The sequence below is a fragment of the Macaca fascicularis genome, chromosome 10 (assembly GCF_037993035.2).
Source record: "Macaca fascicularis isolate 582-1 chromosome 10, T2T-MFA8v1.1".
Classification (NCBI taxonomy): Eukaryota; Metazoa; Chordata; class Mammalia; order Primates; family Cercopithecidae; genus Macaca; species Macaca fascicularis.
The window spans coordinates 100,329,579-100,355,034 of record NC_088384.1 but is presented as its reverse complement, the minus strand read 5'-3'; the positions used below and the strand labels follow the sequence as shown (position 1 = coordinate 100,355,034).

At 50.3% G+C, this 25,456-nt stretch overlaps 2 protein-coding genes across 5 annotated transcripts in view; one reads left to right on the top strand and one right to left on the bottom strand.

Annotated features, from left to right (window-relative positions):
• The window catches only part of OSER1 (oxidative stress responsive serine rich 1), a 104,129-nt gene that overhangs the window by 33,028 nt on the left and 45,645 nt on the right, over window positions 1-25,456 (top strand). The window lies entirely within an intron of this gene.
• GDAP1L1 (ganglioside induced differentiation associated protein 1 like 1) overlaps window positions 1-25,456 on the bottom strand; it is a 32,290-nt gene that overhangs the window by 5,845 nt on the left and 989 nt on the right. For 2 of the 3 annotated variants that reach the window (XM_045362998.1, XM_045362997.1), the window contains exons 2-5: window positions 16,139-16,331; window positions 14,796-14,969; window positions 10,101-10,198; window positions 8,852-8,966 (exon numbers count right to left, since the gene is read on the bottom strand). In XM_045362998.1, the coding sequence (XP_045218933.1) occupies window positions 8,852-8,966; window positions 10,101-10,198; window positions 14,796-14,969; window positions 16,139-16,244 (493 nt within the window). In that variant the 5' untranslated portion in view covers window positions 16,245-16,331. The remainder of the gene's footprint in view (window positions 1-8,851; window positions 8,967-10,100; window positions 10,199-14,795; window positions 14,970-16,138; window positions 16,332-25,456) is intronic. The other variant, XM_074005389.1, reaches the window with a different exon arrangement.

Below are 25,456 nucleotides of genomic sequence, written 5' to 3'. Positions count from 1 at the left end.
GTTTGAGGTTTTGCAGAGCGAGTATGGAGGGCCAGGGAGTCGAATGTGCAGGCACGAAATTTCTCCTAATGATGAACCAGGGAATCACCACTAGGTACAGAGGGAGGTGCGATCGTGATGGGAGTGAGGGACAGTGAAAGGATCAAGTGACATAAGTCCCCAGCTGCAGACTGCATGCTACCCGCAAGGGAGTGTGGGTAGACAGATCAGAGAACGGGCCCAGGGACTAGGTTTAGATACTGGGCAACATGGAGAAACCAGTAAGGGATGTGAGAAGGAGCAGCCCGAGAGATAGGAGATGAACCAGGAAAGTGTGGTGTAATTCCCTGGACCTTCCAACAATTCTATAAAGTAGGTGATGTTATTATCCCCACTTTACAGATGAGGCAGTTGAGGCACAGAGAGGTTAGGTAACTTGGTCAAAGCCTCAGCTAATATGTGTCAAAGCTATCTGGTTCCAGATTCTGTGGTTGTAACCACTCTATTAAGCTACTTATTTCCACATACAAATGAGCATGGACACAGCAGGTATCTCCATGACCACTCAGGCACCCTTCAGTATGTGCGTTCTTTACTCAGGTCTGTGTGCAGATCTCTCCATGCGTCTGTATCCTGCATAGGCTGCATGTTTGCCCCATGCCTGCTTGCACAAACCCATGCAGCCAATTGTGTATATGCACGTAGATATCTGCTCCCATGGGCATCTGTGTCCACGTGGTGTGGGATTACCACATATGTGAGTGCAGCATCAGCCCAGGTGCATTGGATGTTTGCCTTAGACGTGTTCACTATTATGTTCATGCCTGTGTTTATGTTTGCAGGCAAATGCTGATGGCCTTCTTTGTGCGTCCGTGTTTGTGTGTGCGCCTGGGCAGCGATCTGGTATCTGACCCCTTCCCTGTTCTCTCTTCTCCAGTTGTGTGTTCCCTTTGCAAACCCCAGGCCTGGATGAGCCCTTTCTGCACTTCTCTGGGTCTGCCAGCTGGAGGCGATCTCACAATGAGGCCAACTTGGTACACTTTAATGTCGGACCGCAAAGCCCAGGAGGGCACTCCGTGCTGCCCAGAATCCTATTATATCTCTTGAGTGCTTCCTGCTCCCTGTGGAGACAATTGCATCTTTTCATCCTCTCCTCTCACACTTCTCACACCCTTTCCCCAGTTTCCTCTCGGCCGATGACATCACCTCATGCTTCGTTCAGTAGATAGCAGCTTTCGGACATGAAAGCCCACACTCCCCACCTCGATGCTGCAAAACCGCTCCATGCTGCTAATGCGGACACAATACAGGGCGTGTCCTAACCCCACGGCCAAGCCCTCCATGGGCCCTCTGCACCTGCTCCGCGCCGCATCCCCGCATCTCTTCAGGTTGCCTTTCTAAGTCCTCCTCCCCCTTCTCCATGTTGTTCTGCACTCCAAGAAGCTCACTTGTTGGCTCCAATCCTCGGGGCTCATGCCCTCTGGCTTCAGAAAGTTAGGCAAGTAGGAAACAGGGGTGGGAAAGGAGGGAGGGCAACAGTGACGTCAGACTGATTTCCCTCATCTCCTCTCTGCAAGTCACCATGGGCTGTCAGCAACCACCTCTGTCCAGGTTCCTGGATCTGCTCTCATGACCCTGTGATCTCAAGACTTCAGGCCTGGGGTATTCCTCTCTGCCTTGGGATGTCCCTGCATCCCGCCTGTGCCTGGGTAAACAGTCCCTTTATTGAGCCTTCTTCCATTTCCCCCGTTTGCAGATGTCCTCTGTTTTCTATGGGGCCCCTGCCTGAACCACACCCCTCCTGTCTTCGTGGCGTCTGCATCGCCGTCCTGAACCCCCGATTCCTCTTTTCCACTGCAGTTTCCACCAGCACGAGAACATATTTGTACATCTCCTGTCCAAAAACAATTCCTCCTGTCACCCCACATCCTTCTTCAGCCACCACCACCTTCTTTGTTCACCTCTACCCTTCTCAAAAGAGGTATCTACACTCACCACCTTCATTCCTCGCCTCCCATGCGGTCTTCAGTCCATTAGAGTCTGGCTTTTGCCCCAGGTTGCAGTGAAATGCTTTTGGCGAGGTCACCGCCGACATCCATGGTAGAAAGCCAAGGGCACGCTTTCCTATCCTGGCTTGCTCAAGCTCCCAGCAGCACTAACACCATTCTGTCTCCTTAAAACCCAGTCCTCCCATGGTTCCTCCTAACATGAGGGTCTTCCTACTTCACTGGCCTCAGTGCACTTTGCTGATTCCTCTGCCCAGATCCCTGCTCAGTGTGGGAGAACCTCTGCATAGATATGGTAGTTATGTTTTTTATTATTATAATGATAATATTATTATCGTTATTATTATTATTTGAGACAGGGTCTCACTCTGTCTCCCAGAAGACGACTCATTGTAGCCTCAACCTCCCAAGCTCAAGCAATCCTCCTGCCTCAGCCTCCTGAGTAGCTGGGACTACAGGCATGTACTACCACACCAGCTCATTTTTGTACTTTCTTGTAGAGACAGAGTCTCACCATGTTGCCCAGACTGGTCTGAAACCTGGGCTCAAGTAATCCTCCTGCCTCAGCCTCCCAACTAGCTGGAATTACAAGTGCACATGACCATGCCTGGCCCAGGTATGGTAGTTTCAAAGTACAGCCACAAATTACTTGATATGCTCCTCCCTTCTGCGGAGCCCAAGTCTCCTCCCCTTGAATGGGGCTGTATTTCGTGACTTCTAATGAGTGATGGGGCAGAGTGACTTCCAGCAGTAGATCATAAAAGACATGTGATTGGTCAGGCGCGGTGACTCACGCCTGTAATCCTAGCACTTTGGGAGGCTGAGGCGGGCGGATCACGAGGTCAGGAGATCGAGACCATCCTGGCTGACACAGTGAAACCCTGTCTCTACTAAAAATACAAAAAATTAGCCGGGCGTGGTGGTGGGTGCCTGTAGTCCCAGCTATGTAGGAGGCTGAGGCAGGAGAATGGCGTGAACCTGAGAGGTGGAGGTTGCAGTGAGCTGAGATCGTGCCACTGCACTCCAGCCTGGGTGACAGAGCCAGACTCCATCTCAAAAAAAAAAAAAAAAAAAAAAAAAAGACATGTGGCTTCTGTGTCTTCTCTTTCTCTGGGATAACTTGCTCAGGGAAAGCCAGCAGCCATGCTGTAAAGAAACGCAAGCAGCCTATTGAGAGGCCCATCTCAATAGGATGTTGAGTAAGGAACTAAAGTCTCCTGCCAACAGCCAGCAGGGAACAGAGGCCTTTAGCTAAGAACCACATGAATAAGGCAATTTGGAAGTGGATCCTCCGGCCCCAGTCAAGCCTTCAAATCACTGCAGCCCCAGCTGACAGCTTGAAGGCAACCTGCATCATGCAACCATGACTCAGAGCTGCCCAGCTCAGCTGCTCCAGAACTCCATATCCACAGAAAATGTGTGACATAATAAACGATTTTAAAATTCAAGACACCGAGGTTGACAGCAATTTCTTACGCCACAATAGATAACTAATACAGCAAGTCCCGATTCCTCTTTTTGTCTCACTCTGCTCTCTTCCTCAATGAAAATGTCCAATTCTATAGCTTTAAACACCATGTATTGGCTGAGGACTCCTGAATCTCCAAATTCTGACCTCTCCTTTGAGAGTCAGGCTGGAATATCTAATGGTTTCTGTGACATCCTCTCTTGGGTGTCACAAACTCACTGTCTCCCAAACGCCCAGGCTGGAGTGCAGTGGCACAATCTCAGCTCACTGCAACTTCTGCCTCCCGGGTTCAAGCAATTCTCCTGCCTCAACCTCCCAAGTAGCTGGGACTACAAGCACACGCCACCATGCCCGGCTAATTCTTTGTATTTTTAGTAGAGACGGGGTTTCACCGTGTTAGCCAGGATGTTCTTGATCTCTTGCCCTCGTGATCCACCTGTCTTGGCCTCCCAGAGTGCTGGGATTACAGGCATGAGCCACCATGCCTGGCCCAGGAGTTACCTTTGATTCTCTTTACCTCACTGCCAACCCCCATGTAAATTCCTGCTCATTTTATCTTCAAACTACCTCTCAAGTCCATTCACACCTCACCATCTCCACTGCAACCATCTCGGTCCACGCCAACATCATCTCTCACCTGAGCTGCTGCACCGGCCTCCCCTCTGTCTCCCTTGAAGTCCATTTTCACACAGCCATTGGAATCCTCTCAAATATAAAACTAGAACTACTCAGCCCCATGGAGACTGCAAACAGGGCCATGAGTCCCTCCCATTCCTGTACGCATGCCACTTTGCAATATGTGCATCTTGATGGCTTTGCTCCTCCTGCTATCTAAGACTCATGGTTTTTTTCCCAAAGACTGCAAGCTCCGTGAGAGCAAGAATGATGTCTGGATTTTGCTCATTAATTTATCCCCAGGACCTAGCATCTAGGAGATGTTCAATAAATATTTGAATAAATGAATGAAAAAGAATGGTGATAATAATAATTTTTAGAACATTTCACCTTGAGCTGGGCACTTTGCAAAGTAATCAACATTTACTGTCTTAAATTTGCTGGCCCGAAATGCAGGAATGAGGTCAGCCATTCCCCATGTGTGAGAGGCAAGCCATCCCAGCTAAGCCGAGCCCACACTGCCAAGCCACATATCATGAACAAATAAAAGGCCCTTCTTTTATGTCACTCAGATTTGGAATGGTTTGTTATACAGCAGAAACTAACTGATATAATCCCCTCCTCAAAGCCCTCCAGAGACTTCCCATTGTACTTAGTATAAAATCCAAACTTGTAAATGTAGGCTCTGAGGCCCATGATCTCACCTCACCCAGTGCAGCTCTCCCCTCATTCCCACCACTCTCCCCAGGACTCCCCACGCAGCAGCCCATTTCTGAAGAGTTCCCAGTTCTCTCCCACTCCATGGCATCCCTCAGTCTGGGTCATATCTTCCCTGATTCTTCTCTAGGCTCCTTCTCATCCGTCAGGTCTCACTTTGAATATCATCTTCTCAGGGAAACTTTATCCACTTAATCCTGTTCATTTACTCTCAATCTTAACACTTATTGCTGTGTGCACTTCTGTGTTTACTTATGGGATTATTTGACTTAATGTCTTTTTCCTCTGTAAGACTGCAAACTCCATGAAAGCAATAATGAGGTCTGAGTTTTACTCATTAATTTATCCCCAGGACCTAGCATCTAGTAGGTGTTCAGTAAATATTTGATTAAATGAATGAAAAAGAATGGTAATAATAATTATTTTTAGAACATTTTACCTTGAACCAGGCACTGTGCAAAGTACTCAACATTTACTATCTTAACAAATCCTCCACCAGCAATCCTGCTATGACTTTGATTCTATTATTATCAATATTTTATAGATGAGCTCAGAGAGGTGAAGTGAATTCCACAAGGTCACAGAGCTAGGTAGTGGTTGATCAGGAATCTGCATCAAAGCCATCTGGCTCCATGCAAGGGGTCTCAACTGTGACATTAAAATCCCTCCCAAAACTGGGCTGTGCCCACAAGAGAAGAAATGAAAGGCATACAAGTGTTTCACCCAGTCAGGTTCAGGGAACCTGGATGAGCAACAGAGGCCATGTGGGCCCAACCAGTCAGACCTTTAAAATCCATAACCACTTCCCTGGGGCTTCTGCTCCCTCCCCCAGCCCCAGAGGGATGCAAGGACACCTCTCCATCTTGAACAACCCCACTTATCTCACCATGGGACAGTGCAGTGCTGTCTCCTCTCAGAAGGCCTCAGGACAGGGGTCAGCCGCAGGATCCCAGTCTAGGAATCTCACAAGGAATGCATGTCTGAGGCTATTCTCCAGAATCATCCACCCTAGCCTCCATCCAGGTCAGACCCTGTGTCTCTCTGGATCACAATATATATGGACACTTCTGTACTGTGTGCCCAGCACTGTGCTAAGCCCCTTACATGCATTTGCTCATTGGTCCTCGCAGTAGCCCTGGGACGTAGGCACTCATGCTATCACCCCCCACCTTTTTTTTTTTTCTTTTCGAGACAGAGTCTCGCTCTGGTGCCTAGGCTGGAGTACAGTGGTGTGATCTCGGCTCACTGCAACCTCCACCTCCTGGGTTCAAGTGATTCTCCTGCCTCAGCCTCCCACATAACTGGGCTTGCAGGTGCCCACTACCATGCCTAGGCAATTTTTTGTATTTTTAGTAGAGATAGGGTTTCACCATATTGGCTAGTCTGGTCTCGAACTCCTGACCTCAAGTGATCCACCTGCCTCAGCCTCCCAAAGTGTTGGGGTTACAGGCGTGAGCCACCGCGCCCAACCTATCACCCTTTTATAGAACAGGAAAGAGCCCAGAGCTAGTGCTTCCTCATCTGTTAAACAGAATCCTCATCTGTTAAACAGGATCGCTGGTATTACCCACCTCCTGGGATTGTTATGGGGATTGAGTGAGTTGAAATCTGTGAAACACTTAGAACAGTGCCTGACACACAGTAAGGTCTATTAAATACATAGATTTTTCTGGGCTGGATTGTGACCCTCCCAAAATTCACATGTTGAAGCCCTAAGCCCTAGAATAAGCTTGTCCAACTTGCAGCCCGCGGGCCACATGCAGCCCAGGATGGCATTGAATGTGGCCCAAAACTCATTCATAAACTTTCTTAAAACATTCTGATATTTTTTTGCGATGTTTTTAAAGCTTATCAGCTATCGTCAGTGTTAGCATATTTTATTTGCGGCCCAAGACAATTATTCTTCCTCCAGTGTGACCCAAGGAAGCCAAAAGATTGGACACCCCTGAACTCTCAGAATGTGACTGTATTTGGAAACAGAGCTTTTAAAGGGATGATTACCTTAAAATAGAGACCTTAAGGTGGGTCCTCATTCAATCGGACTAAAGTATTTATAGGAGGAAATTTGGACTCAAAGACACCAGGCTTGTGCAGCACAGGGGAAGGGCCATGTAAGAACACGGCAAGAAGGCGGCCACTTGCAAGCCAAGGAGAGAGGCCTCAGGAGAAACCCACCCCAAGGAACCTTGATCTGAGATGTCTAGCCTCCAGCTCTGTGCGACAATAGGTTTCTGCTCTTTAAGCCCCTCAGTCTGTAGTATTTTGTTATGGAAGTCCTAAGAAACTAATGCATAAGTGAGTAACATATACCTGCTGTCCAAGGTCTCCCACCAAGAGCATAGCAGAGCTGGGACTCTGTCCCCCAAAGGCCCATCTCTGAACTACCAAGCCTTTTGGCCCCTGAGAGCCATTAACTCTGCAACAGCTCCCCTTAGCTACCATTAGGATAGAAACAGGAAAGTTCCTTTTTGTGTGTGTGTGTGATGGGGGGCGGGGGACGGAGTCTCTCTCTGTCCCCCAGGCTGGAGGGCAGTAGCACAATCTGGGCTCACTGCAGCCTCTGCCTCCCAGGTTCAAGTGATTCTCCTGCCTCAGCCTCTCAGGTAGCTGGGATTACAGGAACCCACCACCCCACTCAGCTGATTTTTGTATTTTTAGTAGCGACGGGGTTTCGTCATGTTGGTCAGGCTGGTTTCGAACTCCTGACCTCAAGTGATCCACCTGCCTCGGCCTCCCAAAGTGTTGGGATTACAGACATGAGCCATTGAGCCCAGCCAAAAGTTCCCCTTTGAGATGTGTTATTATTTTTTACTCACTTAGTCATACCAGGCTTTGTTTCCAGAAAAGATTTAAGGCAGCTGGCTTCAGTATGCATGATGATGTCTCTGCTCGAGACATGGGGTCTCTGTGTGTGTCTTGTGCTTGTGGCATCAGTTGTGAGATGCTGGAAACAACACTGGACCCATCAAGAGGGAACAAGTTCTGGCCCTAACCATGATGTCTATGAGCTGCCTAACCTTGAACAACTCGCTTCATCTCTCTGAGCCTCAGTTTCCTCATCTGGAGAATGGGCGTGCCTTTAGCTGCCTTATGTATTAAACTAGTAATGGCACAGGCAGTGTGTTGAGTACATTGAATTTTCACAAGAGTCCAGCAAGAGAGGGTTAAGTTGTATTATTACCATCCCATCTTATAGATGAGGAAACTGAGGCTCCAATAGGGAAAGCAACTTGTCCAAGGTTACATAGTTCAGGCAGCAAAGCTGGAACTCTAATTCAAGTTGTTCTTACTCTAACATACATAGAGATATGTATGTACACATAGTCATGCATATGCAGGAGGCTGTTGCAAATGCTCCATAAATTTGCATTGTTCAGGAGACAAGACTCACAGGTCTTAAACGGAGCAAGATGGGAAGGCTCAGAATGAGGTTTGAAGAAGGGCTGTGGCAAAGATGCTGTGTAACAGGCAAAATGGAGTGGAGTGGTATAAGAAGGGTGCTCCAGGAGGGAGGGGCTGTGGGGGCAAAAGTGTGGAGGTAGAATGAAGCTGGCATGTCCAAGTCTAGAGGCCCAGCTGGGGGCAGGAAGAGTCAAGGACAAGGAGAGTCTGGGTGAGCTTGGATGTCTGGCTGGAGCACGAAGGAGCCATAATGCATTCTTGGGCAGGGAAAGTGGGATGGTGTGGCGGGTAGTGGCCATCACTACTCTCATCATCATCTTCACCTACCTTTATTAAACACCTACTATGTGCTAAGCCCTAATCTAAGCACTCTACATGTATTATTTCACACAATGTCTCAACAGCTCTTTGAGGCAGGTCCTACTATTATCCCCATTTTATAGATGGGAAACTGAAGTTCAGAGAAGGGAGAACCTGAGCACAGTTACTCAGCTAGGAAGTGGCCAAGTTATGACTTGAACCTTAGTCTGACTCCATAGCCCATCCTCCTAACCACCTGGTGAGGTCCTCTGAGACCTTTAGGGAAAAAAGAGGCTGAGACTGGGCAGGGGCAGAGTAGGCTAGGTGGGCTGCAGCCCCCACCTCCCCCAGGGCTGGCACCCACCCTCGTTCTCCAGCTTCCTCTTCTCCAGCTCGGCCTCGATCTGGTCCAGCACCATGGCCAGCTCCCCAAGGATCTTCTTCAGGTAGCTCACATCATCGTGCTCCAAGATCTTGGCCTGGGGGCAGGACAGGGCCAAGAGAAGCTGAGTTGGCCTCAATAGAGTCAGGATGTTCAGGGATGGAAGGAGCTTTGCTAAACTTCTGCAAACCCAGCCTCCAAATACCCCCCAAGTGTATAGGATGCCCCCCTGTTTTGAAGCACCCTCATCTGGTGCCTACAACAGTCCTGTGAGCTTGACTGTCCTGCCTAGATCCCTGGTACATTCTTATACCCCGATGCTGGGAGGGCTGGTTGCTAGTGGCTCACAGTTGCCCCTTCTCTCAGCCAATAAGGAGCTGCATTGCCCACAAATACTTGGGAGGTTACCTGCCCTCACCCTCCCTCCAATAATCTGTAGCCAATGTCCCACTGATATGAGGGGATAAAAGACTGGCCCCTTACTTCAAGGTTGATCACCTTTGTGGTGCCATTTGTGCTCCAGAGATTCCTGTGGAATCAAATGAGGCTTAGCTGCTTCCTCTTCCTTATCCCTCCCATCCCTCTGAGGTCCCCCTCAGAGCAATCCTTCAATACCTCCTTTTCCCAAGAACCCCTGTTCAGTGCTCTGCATTTATTTTTATTTATTTATATATTTATTGTAATTATTATTATTTGAGACAGAGTCTTACTCTGTTGCCCAGGCTAGAGTGTAATGGCCCGATCTCAGCTCACTGCAACCTCTGCCTCCCAGATTCAGGCAATTCTCCTGCCTCAGCCTCCTGAGTAGCTGGGACTACAGGTGCCTGCCATGATGCCTGGCTAATTTTTGTGTTTTTAGTAGAGACGGGGTTTCACCATGTTGGCCAGGCTGGTCTCGGACTCCTGACCTCAAGTGATCCCTCACCTCGGCCTCCCAAAGGGCTGGGATTACAGGAGTGAGCCACCATGCCTGGCCAATGCTCTGCTTTTAAAGACACAACCTAACACATGAGGAAACTGAGGCCCCAGGGCAGCAGTGGCTTACCCAAGGTCTAACAGCTAGTAAATGGCAGGGGACAGGATTGGAAAAGCAAGCCAGGGGCTTTTCCATTTCATATCATCAGCTGATCTTCTACTTAGAACTGCTTATCTTCTACTTAGCTTCTCCTCTTGTTCATTTCCATGGAGCAGCTGGTAGGGAAGGGGACTCAGCAGGCCTGGAGGTACTCACCATGAGCTTCTTCTGTTTAGAAAGGTAGGGCTCGGAGAGCTGGGGCTCCTCTTCATGGTCCAGTTTCATGAGGTCTGTGGTGGCATTGGCTAAATGTCCTGGGGAGAGAATAGGAAAGGTCCCATCCCTCTGACACCTGGGTTGCTCCCCCATCACTTCCCTTACACAACTTGAAGTAGGCCCCATCCAAACACTGGTCAGAGGAGTAATACTGTCAACAGCCAACACTTAGGGAGCACTGCAGCCTGCGCTATAGTGACGGATGAGATGCCATCCTGCCCTGAGCTCAGGCTGGTGGGAGAGACAGGCACATAAATCTCAGCCAATGGCTCACTCCTGTAATCCTAACACTTTGGGAGGCTGTGGTGAGAGGATCACTTGAGTCCAGGGTTCAAGACCAGCTTGGGCAACATAGCAAGAACCCATCTTTAAAAAAAAAAAAAGTTAGCCAGGTGTAGTGGCGCACACCATAGTCCCAGCTACTCAGGAGGTTGAGGCAGGAGGATCGCTTGAGCCTGGGAGGTCGAGGCTGCAGTGAGCTATGATTGCACCACTGCACTCCAGCCTAGGTGACAGAGTGAGACCCCTTCTCTAAAAAAAGGCAAGATAAATAAATAATACACTTCAGCAATATTATAAAATACACATTTAAAAAAATAAAAGTAAACTCTATGGTACAGCATGATTAATCTGTAGGGAAGAATGAACGCAAGGCAGAGGGACCTAGGGGCTGCCTGCCTAGGGCACAAGGGGATGAGAAATCTCACGGAGGAGGAGACTCTACCCTTGAGGATGAGTAGTAGATGCCAGAAACCGATAGACCCGACCATAGACCTGGTCATCTTCCCTGCCTCACTGCTTCTCCCCCTGCATTCTTCCCAAATTGCAGCATCCCGTCCCCGACACAAAGCCCAGCCAGATTCCTGGATTTGCCCTCAGCTCCTCCCACTACCTCACTCCACATCAAGTCATTCCCAGGTCCTGTTGATTCTTCCTCCTCCATCTTTCTCATATTTTCTCACATTTAACCTCCTCCATTTAACTGACTCTTAGTTCAGACCCCATTAATGTCTCACCTGGATGATTTTACCCACCCTCTGCCACCTCTCCTCTCTCCCTTACGAGCCCTTCTCCCCACCCCTGCCAGAGATATCTTCTTCACACACTTGACCATGCCACTCTCTGTTGAAAACCCATCCCTGGCTCCTCACTGCCCTCAGATAACATCCTGGTTCCTCAACTTGCCTTCAAAGAGCCTTCAGGATCCACTTCCCTCCCTCTCACCAACTCCATCTTTCACTGAGTTTCCTCAGCTGTTCCTGTCCCAAGATGTACATTTCAGCCACTCTACATGCTTGCTGTTCCCTGAATGTGCCAGATCACTCCACACCTCCAGGCTTCTGCTCATACTACTACTTCTTCCTAAACTAGCCTTATCCTCCTTTCCTGAAAGCCTCCTTCTAGATTCAGCTAAAGATTTCCTCCTCCATGAAGCCCTTCCTGATTGATTCTCTAGGACGTTGGCCCACTCGATGTCTTTCTTCCCCAATTTACACCCTACAGAGTTAGGCCAGGGAATGCAAACACACTAATCAGAGCTGCCAGTCACAACTCCGTTAACCTTGCTGTATGTTATGGAGCCCTCCCAGAGTTGTGCAGTCCACCACCTGCCTGCTTGCTGGACGTGGAGATTTTAGTGCTAACGTAGTTATCGCTGAATGTGTATATCTCCCTCTAACACTTGAGCTTCTGGAGAGAAGTGGCTACGTCAGTATGTCAGATTCATCTTTGTTCCCTTAAAACCCAGCACAGGCCTGGCACAGAGCAGGAGCTCAGTGAGTGTTGAATGAATGAATGAAATGAATTAGTGACTTAGGTTGTTTAGCTTCTGTCCTCTGAGATTTCACCACCCACTGCCCCATCTCCTGTCCTGACACAAATCCCAGTAAACACACTCCCAGATCATTCAGCTTCAGGGCTATATTAAGTCTCATTGATGTTTTATGAATGTGAAGGTCAAGGACAGCATCTTCTTTCTTGCCTGTCACCCGTGCTGCCCATGTGGCTGGCTTTAGACTCCAGGAGGGCAGGCCAGCCCAAGAGAAGATCTGAGACTGATTAAGGGGTCGCTGCAGGCTGGCTTCTACTCCTTCTGCACTCTGGGACCTCCCACCCCTCATCGCCCAGCTGGACTGGAGTCCTGAGATCCTCTCTGCCTCCTCAGAGAATGAGGGGGAGGGAGGGAGTGGGCTGGGTCTGCTCTGGCTCAGGGCAAGATTGAGGGAGTGCCCCCAACTCCCAGAAGCCCTTGGGGACTGCCTCCAGCCCTCGGCCAGGCCCCTGCCTACCAACAGCCAGGGCCTGCCCCGTTCATTCTTCCCTCAGAGGAGAGCTCTTCATAAAATGCAGATCTGACCACATCACTTCCCATCACCGTGTCTCCACTGCTCTTTGGACAAAATTCAAATTCTGCCAGACCCTTGTCCCCAGACACGCACCACGACCATTTCCACCCCACCTTGGGTTACACTTGCACCACCCTGAACTTCCTCCATTCCCCAAAAACACAACACACCCTGTCCTACTCCAGAATGTGAAAGAATTCTCCCTCTTCCTCCCCTTCTACCTGCTACACATCCTCGGTCGCTGCTGCATTTTGGAAGGCTTCTGTGGCTCAGAGGCTGGGGTGGACATCGTGTATGTCCACAACCTCCCCGATCTCCTGCTCATAACACTGATGGGCACCAGATTAATTATTTTTAAATGAATTTATTTTTGAGCAGGTTATACATGTATATTGTTGAAATTCAAACAATATTGAAGAATGCACTCTAAAAGTAAATTTCTGTCCTCTGCAGCTGCAGTCTCTTAGTTCTACTCCCCAAAGACACAAACTATTGGCAGCTTCTGTGTATCCTTCCAGAAATACTCCTTGCAGTGCAAGCACCTGTGTGTCCATTTAACCCCCTTCTGAGTACTAATGATAGCACACTAGATGTTTTTTTTTTCTTTTTTTGCCCTTCACTTTTTTCCACTCACTAATGTATCTTAGGGAGCATTCCATACACCTATTAATTTTTAAAAACATCTGCACAGTATTCCATTGTATGGAAGTACCCATAACTTATTTACCCAGTTCCCAATTCGTGACAGCTGGGTTATTTCCAGCAATATTCTTGCTCTTGCCAACTACGCTGCAGTGAATACCTTTGCTCATACTTCTTGGTGCATGTGTTCAAGTGTAACTGCAGGGTAATCTCCAAGATGTGGGCTTTTTCATGTTTGACATAGAGCGCCAGGCTGCCCTCCTGAGAGCTTGTTCAAACTCACTTAGTCCTGCACTGTAATTGCCTGGTGACTTGTCTTTTCTTCCATGGAACTTGACCCTGGGATGGCAGAAGCTGTATCTATTTCTGTTTGTCCCCAGTCCCCTGCCCAGGGCCTCATAAATGTTGTTGAGGGGGCTGTCGCTGGGAGCCAGATGTATAGGTCAATCCTGAGTCTTGGTCACATACAGTGGCTCATGCCTGTAATTCCAGCACTTTGGGAGGTTAAGGCGGGCAGATCACTTGAGGTCAGGAGTTCAAGACCAGCATGGGCAATATGGCAAAACCTCATCTCTACCAAAAATACAAAACAATTAGCCAGGCGTGGCAGCATGTGCCTGTGGTCCCAGCTACTTGGGAGGCTGAGGTGGGAGAATCACTTGAGACTGGGAGGAGGAGGTTGCAATGAGTCAAGATTGTGCCACTGTACTCCAGCCTGGATGAGAGTGGGAGACCCTGTCTCACAAAAAAAAAAAAGAAAAGAAGAAAAAAAATATTCTGAGTCTTGTTCAATGACAGTGGTTCTCAAGGGACAGGGACAAGGGACAACACCGCCTCAACCCTGCCTTTGAACATTAGCCACGTTCCTTTGAGGAGGATGACATGACCATTTACTGAGCACCTATTATCTCCTGAGAATCTTCAGGTGTCTTTTGGCTGTAGGACCCCATGGTGTTTGTTCAAAGCCTAGATCGTAGTCTGTAAACAGTTGCTGAGGGATTATCTGATTTAACCCAACATCCATTCACTGGGTGTCAGATACAAAAGGACAGGCTGTGAGCATGTCCAGGCTGGCCATTAGTACAGGACATGCTCATGGGTGACCTTCAATCCGAGACCCCACTGGGGGCCTTGTCACATCTGGGCAGCCTTCCTTGGTAATCCTAACCCTGAGGTCACTCAGTGCCCTTGGCCACCGAGCACAGCCCTGACTATCTAAGGCTGAAACTCGTGCGGGGAGAACAAACCTTGTGGGGTCAAACAGCCACATAGTCTCTGTGTGGGAGGGCAGGACAAGAGTAGGGGGCAGGGGAGGGGGATGGGTGTGAGACTGGCAGACAGGAAGAGAGACATATTCTGTTATAAACTGGGTGAATGCGATGGAAGGCTGGGAAGTCGGAGGTGAAGGGGATGGCAAGCAAGAGGCACAGAGAGAAAGAGCAAGAGTGAGAGAGAGAGATCAGCAGAGTCAGAAACCAACCCCGAGCACTCAGAGAGAGGCAGGGACAAACGGAGAACGCAAGAGGGAGAGAAGGAGGAGGAAGGGGAGGACAGAGAAAGGCCTGGGAGGGGGAGGACTTCCTTTGGAAGAAAGGAGTGGCAGGGAATGGGGGAAGCGGAGGGGCCGTCTCGCCGCCCCTGCACTCACTGCGGATCTCCGCCGTGGCGTACTTGGGAATCATGGAGTCGGTGGTGAGCTCGGGGTGCAGGATGCAGCCGTGTGTGTAGGCGTCCATGGGCAGCGCGTCCAGCAGCTCCCGGTACTGCAGCACCCGCGCATGCTGTGGGCTGCCCACCTCGGGCATCAGGGCCACCACGTGCTCTGTGGGCACCGCCAGGGGCTGGGCAGGGCAGCCAGAGGGGCATCTGCCCCGGCCACCTGCCCCCGGCATCCCTGAGCCCCAAGATGTGTCTGCCCAGAGGCCCCGGGCCACCCACGCTCGGGCTTGGCTGCTGGCAGACAGGGGTCCTAATGGTGGTGCGGTCATCTCTCCTCACTGGGCTCTGCCAAGCCGTCCCTGAGGGTTAGCGCCTCTCAGCTCCAGACTTGCTGCCTGGCGAGCGCCTAGGCCCCAGTGTTGCGGGATTTAAGAGAAGCTGCAACCTGGGTGTTCAGTGCTTGGGTCCCCTTGACTTTTAAACGTTGGCAACCAATTCACATTCTTTTAAAACAGTGCATGTCTGGGCCCTGATGCCCTCCCAATGTCTGTCTGAGCCTCTGTAATGGGCAGTGAGTTCCTGAGCCTGATGAGGGCCTGAGTGGGGAGAGGATGGGGGGCTCTGTGAGGTTCTGGGGTATCTGGGCGCTCCCTTGTCTGCCGGGTTTTGGGGTATCAGGACCCTCCCCTATCTGCGGGGTTTTGGGGTGTCTGGGAGCTCCCCTGTCTGCGGGGTTGTGGAGTGCCTGGGCCCACCCCTATCCACGGGGTTCTGGGGTACCTGGGCCCTCCCCTATCTGCAGGGTTCTGGGGTGTCTGGGACCTCCCCTGTCTCAGGGTTCTGGGGTATTTGGGACCATGTCTTCAGGTTCCTACGGGTTTCTAGGGATTCTATATTTCAGAGGGAGCTGGGCCCTGCCCTTGCTCTGGAACCCCTGGGAGATCTGGACCCTGTCTGTGGGGACCTAGAGGGTGGTCTGGAGCCACTCATGCTGAAGGGGCCGTGCCTGTGACTCCAGAGCTCGGGGGAAAGGGCTATAGCCCCACCACTCCTGGTGGGGGTGGTGTCTGGGTTGTGCCCTTACAGTACCAGAGGAGGGGGAGGTCTCTGGGGTCCTTATGGATCAGTAGCCATGCCTGTGGCTCTGGGACTCTTGGGGGCATCTGAACCCTGCCTGTGGCTCTGTGGATCCTTTTTGGGGAGACTGGGACTTGCCCATGGCTCCAGTGAATTTCCCAGGCTTCCCAAAGTTCTGGGACCCTGTCTGAGCCTGTGGGGGCCCCTGGGGATCTGTGGTATGGAGTGGGCCCCTGGGTGGGGAGGCAGCCGTACCTCCTGTGAAGGTGCGCTCCACATAGTCAATGATCTGGTCATAGTCACTGATGATGTTGTCGCGGTGGATGATGACGGGCACCTCCTCGCCCAGGTTGAGCCGCATGAACCACGGCTCCTTGTGCTCGCTCTGCGGCAGGCTCACGTCCCGCTCCTCGCACACCAGGCCCTTCTCGGCGATCACCAGCCGCACCTGCAGGCGCCAGGGTCAGAGCGGGGAAGGCGGGCGAACACAGGGGACACTCTGCCCAGGTGGGGCGGGGGTGTGTGGGGAGGGAGGTCAGAGGTCACACACAGGAGGGGACACAATTGCTTTCAGCCCGTTCTTGGGCACCTGGGTTTGGGGGGATATCTCCCAGGGGCAGGTGCCTGGTGGAGGGAGGAACGCAGTTCTGCTTGGGGGACAAAGGGCAGTGCGGCCCGGTGGCTAAGGGGCTGGATTTGACAGCTGGACACACCTGGATAGGATTCCTGGCTGTGTGAATGTGGGCAAAGTCCTTAAACTTTCTGAGCCTCAGTTTCCTTATTTTAAAAATGAGAGTATTGACAGTACCAACCCAGTGTCTGGGACAAATGCTTGGCACTCAATTCGTGATCATCGTTATCACAGTTGAACACTCAGCCTGGCCCCAGGAGTGGATCTGGCCAGGAAATTCACAGAAACTCTTTTTTGTTTGTTTGTTTTTTTCGTTTTTTGAGACACAGTCTCGCTCTATTGCCCAGGCTGGAGTGCAGTGGCACAATCTCAGCTCTCGGCAACCTCTGCCTCCTGGGCTCAAGCGATTCTCCTGCCTCAGCCTCCCGAGTAGCTGAGACTACAGGCTCCCACCCCTACGCCCAGCTAATTTTTGTATTTTTAGTAGGGACAGGGTTTTCCCATGTTGGTCAGGCTAGTCTTGAACTCCTGCCCTCAAGTGATCTGGCCACCTCGGCCTCCCAAACTGCTGGGATTACAGGTGTTAGCCACCGTGCCTGGCCAGAAACTCTTATCATTATCATAATCAATAGCTAAATTCCTCAAATTATTTGGGATACTAAGTGAGGGGAAAAGTAATTTGCCAACATTAGTCGAGCCCTTTATTTCCCCCAAACACCTTCTCATCTGGTTGCCTGGTTGGAAACTCACAATAGCCCCTACAGCGGGGTAGATTTTTTTTGATGAGAAAACTAAAGCCCAGAGAGGGCAAGTATTCTACCCAAAGTCACAAAGCAATTCAGCAGCAGACTTAAAACTGGAAGCAAGGTTCTTGACTCCCAAACCAGTGCTCTCTGCCCTGAGAGCTCCTTCCAGGGAGTTCTGGGCCTGCCCCTTCCTGAGTCTTTACGTTTCTAGGGGGTCCCAGACAAACACTTGAGCTAGTAGAAGCTGCCAGAGAGCCTTGAGGCTGGGGCATGCTCCTGACCCAGCCCAATATTTCTGAGCTAGAAGACGGTTAGAGATCACCTAGTCCTATTGCCCCCTGCCTGTGGACTGAGACTCAGAAGGAAGGATGGACTTGTCCAAGATCCACTGGCAAGATGGCAAGTGGCCCCATTCTTACGCTTTCCTCCCCACCTTCCACTCTGGTCCAGGGGAGTGGGAGGGTATCCCCAAAAGAGGAAAGGCCCATTCCCCTTGAGTATCAGTGTCTCCACCCACAGCTGAGATGGTGGTTCTTGGAACAAGTTAAGCATCCAGAACTTGACACAAGTTAAGTGGCGTCATGGGCAGAACCTGCATGGCGTCGGTTCAAATCCCAGCTTTACACTTATTTGCTAGATGACTTGGCTTTACAAGTAGCCTCACTTTTTTTTTTTTTTTTTTTTTTTTTTTTTTGAGACAGAGTCTCCCTCTGTTGCTCTGGCTGGAGTGCAATGGTGCAATCTTAGCTCACTGCAACCTCTGCCTCCTGGGTTCAAGCAGTTCTCCTGCCTCAGCCTCCCGAGAAGCTGGGATTACAGGAGAGTGCCACCACACCTGGCTAATTTTTGTATTTTTAGTATAGATGGGGTGTCACCATATTGGCCAGGCTGGTCTTGAACTCCTGACCTCAAGCGAGCTACCTGCCTTGACCCCCCAAAGTGCTGGGATTACAGGCGTGAGCCACCATGCCTGGCCAACTTTACTTCTTTGTGCCTCAGTTTCTCCTCTTATCCAGTGGAAGTCCTATAGTAATTGCCTCGGAGGCCTGTTGTGAGGATTAAGTGCATTAGTCCCTGTGGAATGGTGCCTGGAACACAGTAGCGATAATGTGTCTTAGCTGCTGGTATGAGGGCAGGTTTTGGAGGCAGACAGACTTTGACTTGGAATAAGCTCTACTGCTTATTTGCTCTGTGACCTTGAGCAAGTCACTTGCTCTTTCTGATTTCTAGCTTCTGTGAAGTGAGGAATGCAAGTGTGAGGTTGAAGTGGGGTGTTGTGGAGACAGCCCCAGCATAGAAGCTTAATATATGAGTTCTAGCATCACTTATTACACACACACACCACACACACACCCTGGTGAGTCCTAGAGTACTTCATGCCCCACCCTCACAGTGAACATAAACACCTCTTCCTGTTTAGTGGATCATGGGAAGGGAAAGGTAACTTACCCTGAAACACTCAACATTCATTCACAGACTTCTTTGCTCCATTAGTCAAGAGCAGGTCCTATAGGTGGGGCGCATGGTGCAGGTAGAGACCCTGAGCTAGGAGGCAGGGACTCAAGTCCTCATCTTGGATATGCCATAGCAATGCTGTGTGACCTTAGAGCTATCGCTGCCCCTTTCTGAGCCTCCCTTTTCTCATCAACAAAACAAGGGGGCTGGATTCAGTGTTCACGGAGTGCCCCGCAGCCCTGCTGCAAGCCGACACTGCTACATTCACAACCTCGCAGGAGGCAGGAGACAGGGCTGGCTGTGCCTCCCTCCTCGGCAGTGGGAGAGAGCTTCTGATTCTGTCTGAGAGAGGGGGAAAAACTGTTGCAGAGAGTGAGCAGCCCGGGGGCAGCATCTGTTTGGGTCTGAGTGTGTGAGTGCGTGTGTATGAGTGAGCAAATGTGTGTGCGTGTCTGCGTGTGCGTGAGTGTGGGTGTGCATGGATAAGTGTATGAGTAAGTGTGAGTATTCAAGGACTGTGTGAGTGTGGATGTGAGAGTGCCCATGTGTGCACATATGAGTGTGTGCCATGTGTGTGCCTGTGTCAGTGTGAGTGTGCATGCGTGGGAGCATGTATGCATGTGTATATTTGAGCTCATAGGCGACCTGTGCCCTGGAGAAGCCCAGAGTAGTGGAGACTGGAGTTTGGCTGGAGCAGAGAGCCCCCGTCTCTTGTCTTTACCTGGCCCTCCATCCTCCAGGCCAGGGTGGGACCTCCGAATGGGTGGAAACAGCCCAAACCAGGCCTTTGCCCTTGGTAGGGCCAGACGGTTGGCCTTCCATCTTGGCAGGGCACCTGCCTCCAGGGGCCGCTCCCATGACCTGCCCTGGGTCTCCCTTGAAGCTGTCAGATAGGGCTGCTATTTGGGGAGGGGACTATCTTTAGAGGCCTGATAATCCTGCTTGGCGCTGCTTTGGGGTCACCCTGGCAGGCAGCCAAGGAGACTTTTACCTTTAGCAGAGCTACAGGCCACAGCCATGTGTCACCCTGTGGAGGAGGGGGACCCAGAGAGGAAGCCAAGCCTAAGGGAAGGGCATTCAGCTACCAAGGCCATCTGCCATCTCTGCCCCCTGAAGGCTGGACAAGAGCTAGGTGGTCATCACTTAGTGTGATCAGACATCAACCATCTCTGGGTAAACGAGCTTCCCTGTGGGTGCCTGAAAATCACCCACAGTGCCTCGTTGTCATGGTCAGGCTCTGCTGCTCCTCACCCAGGCCCTTGTTTATGTGATGGGCTGGGTTGGTGTCTCTGCCTAGTCATGTAGTTGTGGTGTGACTTTGTAAAAGACACTTAGCATCTCTGACCTCAGCTTATTTCAAATTCTTTTTTTAAAAAAAATTAATAGGTCTTATTTTTAGAGCAGTTTTAGATTTACAGGGTCAAATGGCTTTTTAACATAACACCTTACAGCTTGCAAATCCATCACTTTTCACCACTTGTTTATTGCCTGCCTACTATGTGCCAGGTCTTGTTGGAAACTCAGCAGTGAACAAAACGATGATCCCTGCTCTCAGGGAACTGACATGTTAGTGGGGGCAGGCAGATGATAAGCAATTTGGTCTGTCAAAAGATGGTGAGTGCTTCCGAAAAAAGAGAAAATAGAGCAGGGAAGGGGAATCTGGGTACCAGGGTATCAGGGGAGAAAGGTAGCAATTTTAATTAAGGTGGTCTATTAGGGCAGGCGTCTCAAGAAGGTGGCACTTGAGCAAAGGCTTGAAGGAAGTGAGGGAGTGGTCCACACCGGGACCTGGGGAAGAGAGCTTCAGCCAGAGGGAACAGCCAGTGCTAAGGCTCTAAGCATGTTGGACATACTCAAAAGACAGCAAGGAAGCCAGTGTGTCTGGGGCAGGGCAGTCAGGAATAGACAAGGAGGGTAGAAGCAGAAAGGGTTGCACACAGGATCTTTTTTTTTTTTGAGACAGGGTCTTATTCTGTTGTCCAGGCTGGAGTTCAGTGGTGCAATATTAGCTCACTGCAACCTCCGCCTCCCGGGTTCAAGCAATTTTCCTGCCTCAGCCTCCCAAGCAGCTGGGACTACAGGCATGTGCCACCATACCTGGCTAATTTTTGTTTTTTGTTTGTTTGTTTGTTTTGAGCTGGAGTTTCACTCTTGTTACCCAGGCTGGACTGCAGTGGTGCAATCTCAGCTGACTGCAACCTCCGCCTCCCGGGTTCAAGCGATTCTCTTGTCTCAGCCTCCCGAGTAGCTGGGATCACAGATGCGCACCACCATGCCCAGCTAATTTTGGTATTTTTAGTAGAGACGGGATTTCACCATGTTGGTCAGGCTGGTCTCAAACTCCTAACCTCAGGTGATCCGCCCGCCTTGGCTTCCCAAAGTGCTGGGATTACAGGCGTGAGTCACCACACGCAGCCTATATTTTTAGGAGAGACAGGGTTTCACCTGTTGGCCAGACTGGTCTTGAACTCCTGACATCAGATGATCTGCCTGCCTTGGCCTCCCACAGTGCTGGGATTACAGGTGTGAGCCACCACACCTGGCCGGGTTGTACATAGGATCTTTTAATTCACACTCCCAGGCCAAGGGGTCCATGAATTAATTCAGAGACTCCTTGAACTAGAATGGGAAAATTACATGTTTATTTTCAGTAATCTCAAACTGACAGTTAGCATTTTCTTCAATTATGAATGTAGGCGATAAAGTAGGGTAGCGTTTAGCAGTGCCTGCAATATTGTCACCACTAGCAATCAGATATTTTCATCACTTCACAGTTGTTGCAGTTGCCTCAAAATATCATGCGCATTCATCACGACTCCAACATGACAGTTGTTATGAGACCAGCCACCAGACCGTGTTATATAAGGGGTTAATACAGAAACGTAAATATTATTATATAACGCCATACTTCAATACGATTGGTTTTCGTTCTAATCTAAAAATCCTATGCATTTTATTTTATTCAATTAAAAACATTATTCTGAGAAGGGCCCATACGCTTCCCCCAACTTAGGTCTTGACTCAAGTAAGGTTAGGACCCTGCAGGAGGGCCTGAGGCCATTGTGAGGACTCTGGAGTTTTCCTGGAGGGACCTGGGGAGCCACAGCAGGCTTCTGAGCAGAGAAGCAGGAGGATGTGTCTTGTTACTGTCCCCATCAGCTTTCCTCTGTGGGGATCCTCTTAGGTGAAGGGAGGCGGTAATGGTCAAGTGCAGCATGGACAAGTTGGAGGACCAGCCCTAAGAGTTTGAAAGGCAAGGGCAGGGTGGGAGAGAGACCCTTCATCCTTCACCCCTTGCTTCATCCTTCACCCCTGGCTTCTCTCCTGCCATGCGTGGGTGTCAGAACTGGCCTCTGGGAGGCCCCAGACTTGGGTCTCTTGCCCCTGGGAGCTGAAGGCTGGGCCGGGGGCCCTCCAGAGGTACATCCAAGACAGGGCAGACCCTGAGAGGAGGCAGTAAAGGAACCATGAACCAGGCTTGCTGAAGGGAGCCAAGGACAATCCTCAGAGACTCACTCCGGTGGAAATAACAGCAGTAACAGCAGCCAACTCTTATTAGCATCTCCTCTGTGCCAGGCACTATTGTAGAGCTTTACACGCATTAGATCTTAATCCCCATGAATTCCAATGAGATTGGTACTAGTACCTCCCAGTACCCTCACTTTTAAGAAGAGGAAACAGGCATAGAGATTGTAAGTAACTTGCCCAGTCACACAGCTAGGAAGTAGCAATCTTGGTTTTTGAAAAGTGGCAGGTAGGAGGACAGATGGATGCCCCAAAGGCAGGGGGCACCGAGAGGTAGGGCAGTTCTTCCTGCCTGGGGAAGGAGGAGGGAGGCAGGCTGTATCAAACATCTGCTTCATTTCCCTCTGAGAAAACTGAGGACCAGAGAGGGTTAGGTCACACAGCCAGTTAGTGGGACTGGCAGCGCTAGAACCTTGGTCTGACTCCCTGCATTTCTGGCCCTCCTGACCTTACTCTTCCCCACAAAGGATGAGGAGGCTGGGGGCAGGAATAGCCTCAGAAGCATCCTAACATTGATCTTAGGCATTTAGAGCCTCCTTCAAACCCTGTGGCCCCAAATCATGACCTATGATAGTGCTTGAAAGCTCACTATTAACAGGCTATTATTTAAAGCATTGTGCTAAGTGTGTGAACATGCATGATATCACTCAATCTCCCCAACCCTCTCCCCCAAATATATGAGAAAGCTGCCTTAGAGAGATAAAGAAGATACTTGCACAAAGTCACATAGCTGGGAATGGCAGAGTTGGGGTTTGACCACATGTCTGGCTGATTCCAAAATCCATGCCTTTATAACAGCACCCAGCACTTAACTGAGCACTTTCTATGTGCCACGTGCTGTTCTAGGAGATTGACATGGATACATTTGCAGAATCCTTACAACGACCCTGTTGGGGAGGCACCATTAATATTCTCAATTTACAGGTGTGGATAACTGGGGCATGAGAGGTTAAGCAGCTTGCACTGGATTACCCAGCTGGTCAGTGGTAGAGCTGAGATGGAAGCCGGGCAGTCTGGTCATAGAGTCTGGGTCCTGGACCCACACACTGTCCTCTTGTCCTCTGCATCTGGAATGATCTCCAGATGCCCAATGGAGCCACCATCACTCCTAGAGGTGGGCTATTTTTCTCCATTAACATTTCATGTGCCATTAAAGACAGGCTATTTAGATGCTTGACAATGGGGGACTGCCCTCTTTATATAATTAAGGCTCTTCAAGATTGGAGAGAAGGAAGCAAACTCACCTGCTCAGCTCCTACTACATGCCAGGCAGAACATATGCCTATGTCTTCTAAAGGAATTCTGCAGCGTAGGATGTAAAATCCCCTTTTCCGGATAAGGACATTGAGGCACAGAGAGGTAAAGTGACTTGTCCAAGGTCATTCAGCCAGTAAGTAGCCAAGATGAAAATAGAACCCAGGACTATATGACTGCAGAGCCCATGCCCTTTCTGCCAAGCTACACTGCTTCTAGAATCCACCATGGACCCCTGGGTAGGGGGAAGGCCCTGGTATGGGAGACAGAAAGATGCCCAGGTTAGCTTGGCCAGAGACTTGGTCCAAAGTGGGGCTGCAGCAGATGGTCTCATCCTGACTCAGGGGCCACCTCAGCCCTGAGCTCAGGCTACATAGGAAATATTTCATGGGGCAAAGAACAGGAGGCTCCCTCATGATATGGTTATGGGAGATGCCACCTCCCTGCCCCCCTCTGGTCCCAGCTGCTGGGGCCCACTTCCTGATGTTCTAGGTGGAAGGAGGTTCTAGAATCTGAAGGGCAGTCTGATTCATCTCCAAAGCCCCCATCCCCAGGCTCCTTGCATGAGACATGGCATGTGCAAGCATGTGCAGAATTTGTGGGTGACTCCAGTATGACCTTGATTAACTCTGACCCCTCCTTTACCTAGTGCTTTAATAACATCAAAATGGCAGCACGTGGTGGTTCATGCCTGTAATCCTAGCACTTTGGGAGGCCAAAGCGGGTGGATCACTTGAGATCAGCAGTTCGAGACCAGCCTGGCAAACATGGTGAAACCCCATCTCTACCAAAAATACAAAAAATTTAGCTGGGTGTGGTGGTGTGTGCCTGTAGTCCCAGCTACTCAGGAGGCTGAGAGAGGAGAATCACTTAAACCCAGGAGGCAGAGGTTGCAGTGAGCCGAGATCATGTCACTACACTCCAGCCTGGGTAACAGAGCAAGACTCTGTCTCAAAAAAAAAAAAAAAATCATAACACTCATTATCAACAGTCTTGACCCCTCGCCAGGCACTGCCATCAGTACTTTTTGTGCATCATATCACATTTCACTCTCACAATAGCCCTCCGAGGAAGTTACTGCATTCACCCCATTTTACAGATTATAAATCTGAGGCTTTGGAAAGGCAAAGGGACCTGTCCACAGCCACAGTGAGTCAGTGGATAATATGATTGGTGGACCAGCTTCATCAGCATCACTTGGTCACTCGTTGGAAAAGCAGCATCTTGGACCCCATTCCAGACCCACTGAATCAGGATCGTTGGGGTAGAATCCAGCAGTCTGAGTTTTAAGCAGGATCATCCAGGGATTCTAATGCACGCTCAAGTTTGAGTAGTCCCAGTTTATAACACTAAGTTCCTAAGTTATACCCCTTCTTCAACAACGCTATCAGCAACCCTGAGAAGGGGTTGGGATTGGAAGTAGCTATTGTTATTATCACTATCCCGCTTTCCAGATGATGAAATGAGCCTGGACCAAGACTCAAACCCAAGTCTTTGGGTTTCAAGGCCCTTTTTCTTCATGGAATCTGTTTTTCCATCTGGAAAAAGAAGCGAGTGGAACAAAAGGATCTTCCAGGAAGAACAGGAGTCAGAGTGTCAGGCAGTGGTGCCGCTTAGGCCCCGGCAGGACCTGCCTCTGGGCCCTGGCCATGGTGCTGAATCCGTGGCCCAGAGACGGGACAACCGCCTAGGATGGGAGATTGCGCCCCTAGAGGCGCCCCTGTCTGAGGGGTGCAGTTCACTGCCTCACCCCCAGGAAGCGGGAACCCTGAGAATCCAGCATAAGATTGGATTTCCATCTGCCCCTCAGCTCCCCTAGGTCCTAGAAGCATTTTAGGGGCTGAAGCCACTCTGTGCCTTTAAGAGCAAAACAGAGACCTGATGGGCTGAGCCGAGCTGGTGTGAGGGGATAGTTTAACTCCTTCCTTCTCAGCCCAAGACACGGAGTGGGGGGTGGGCGAC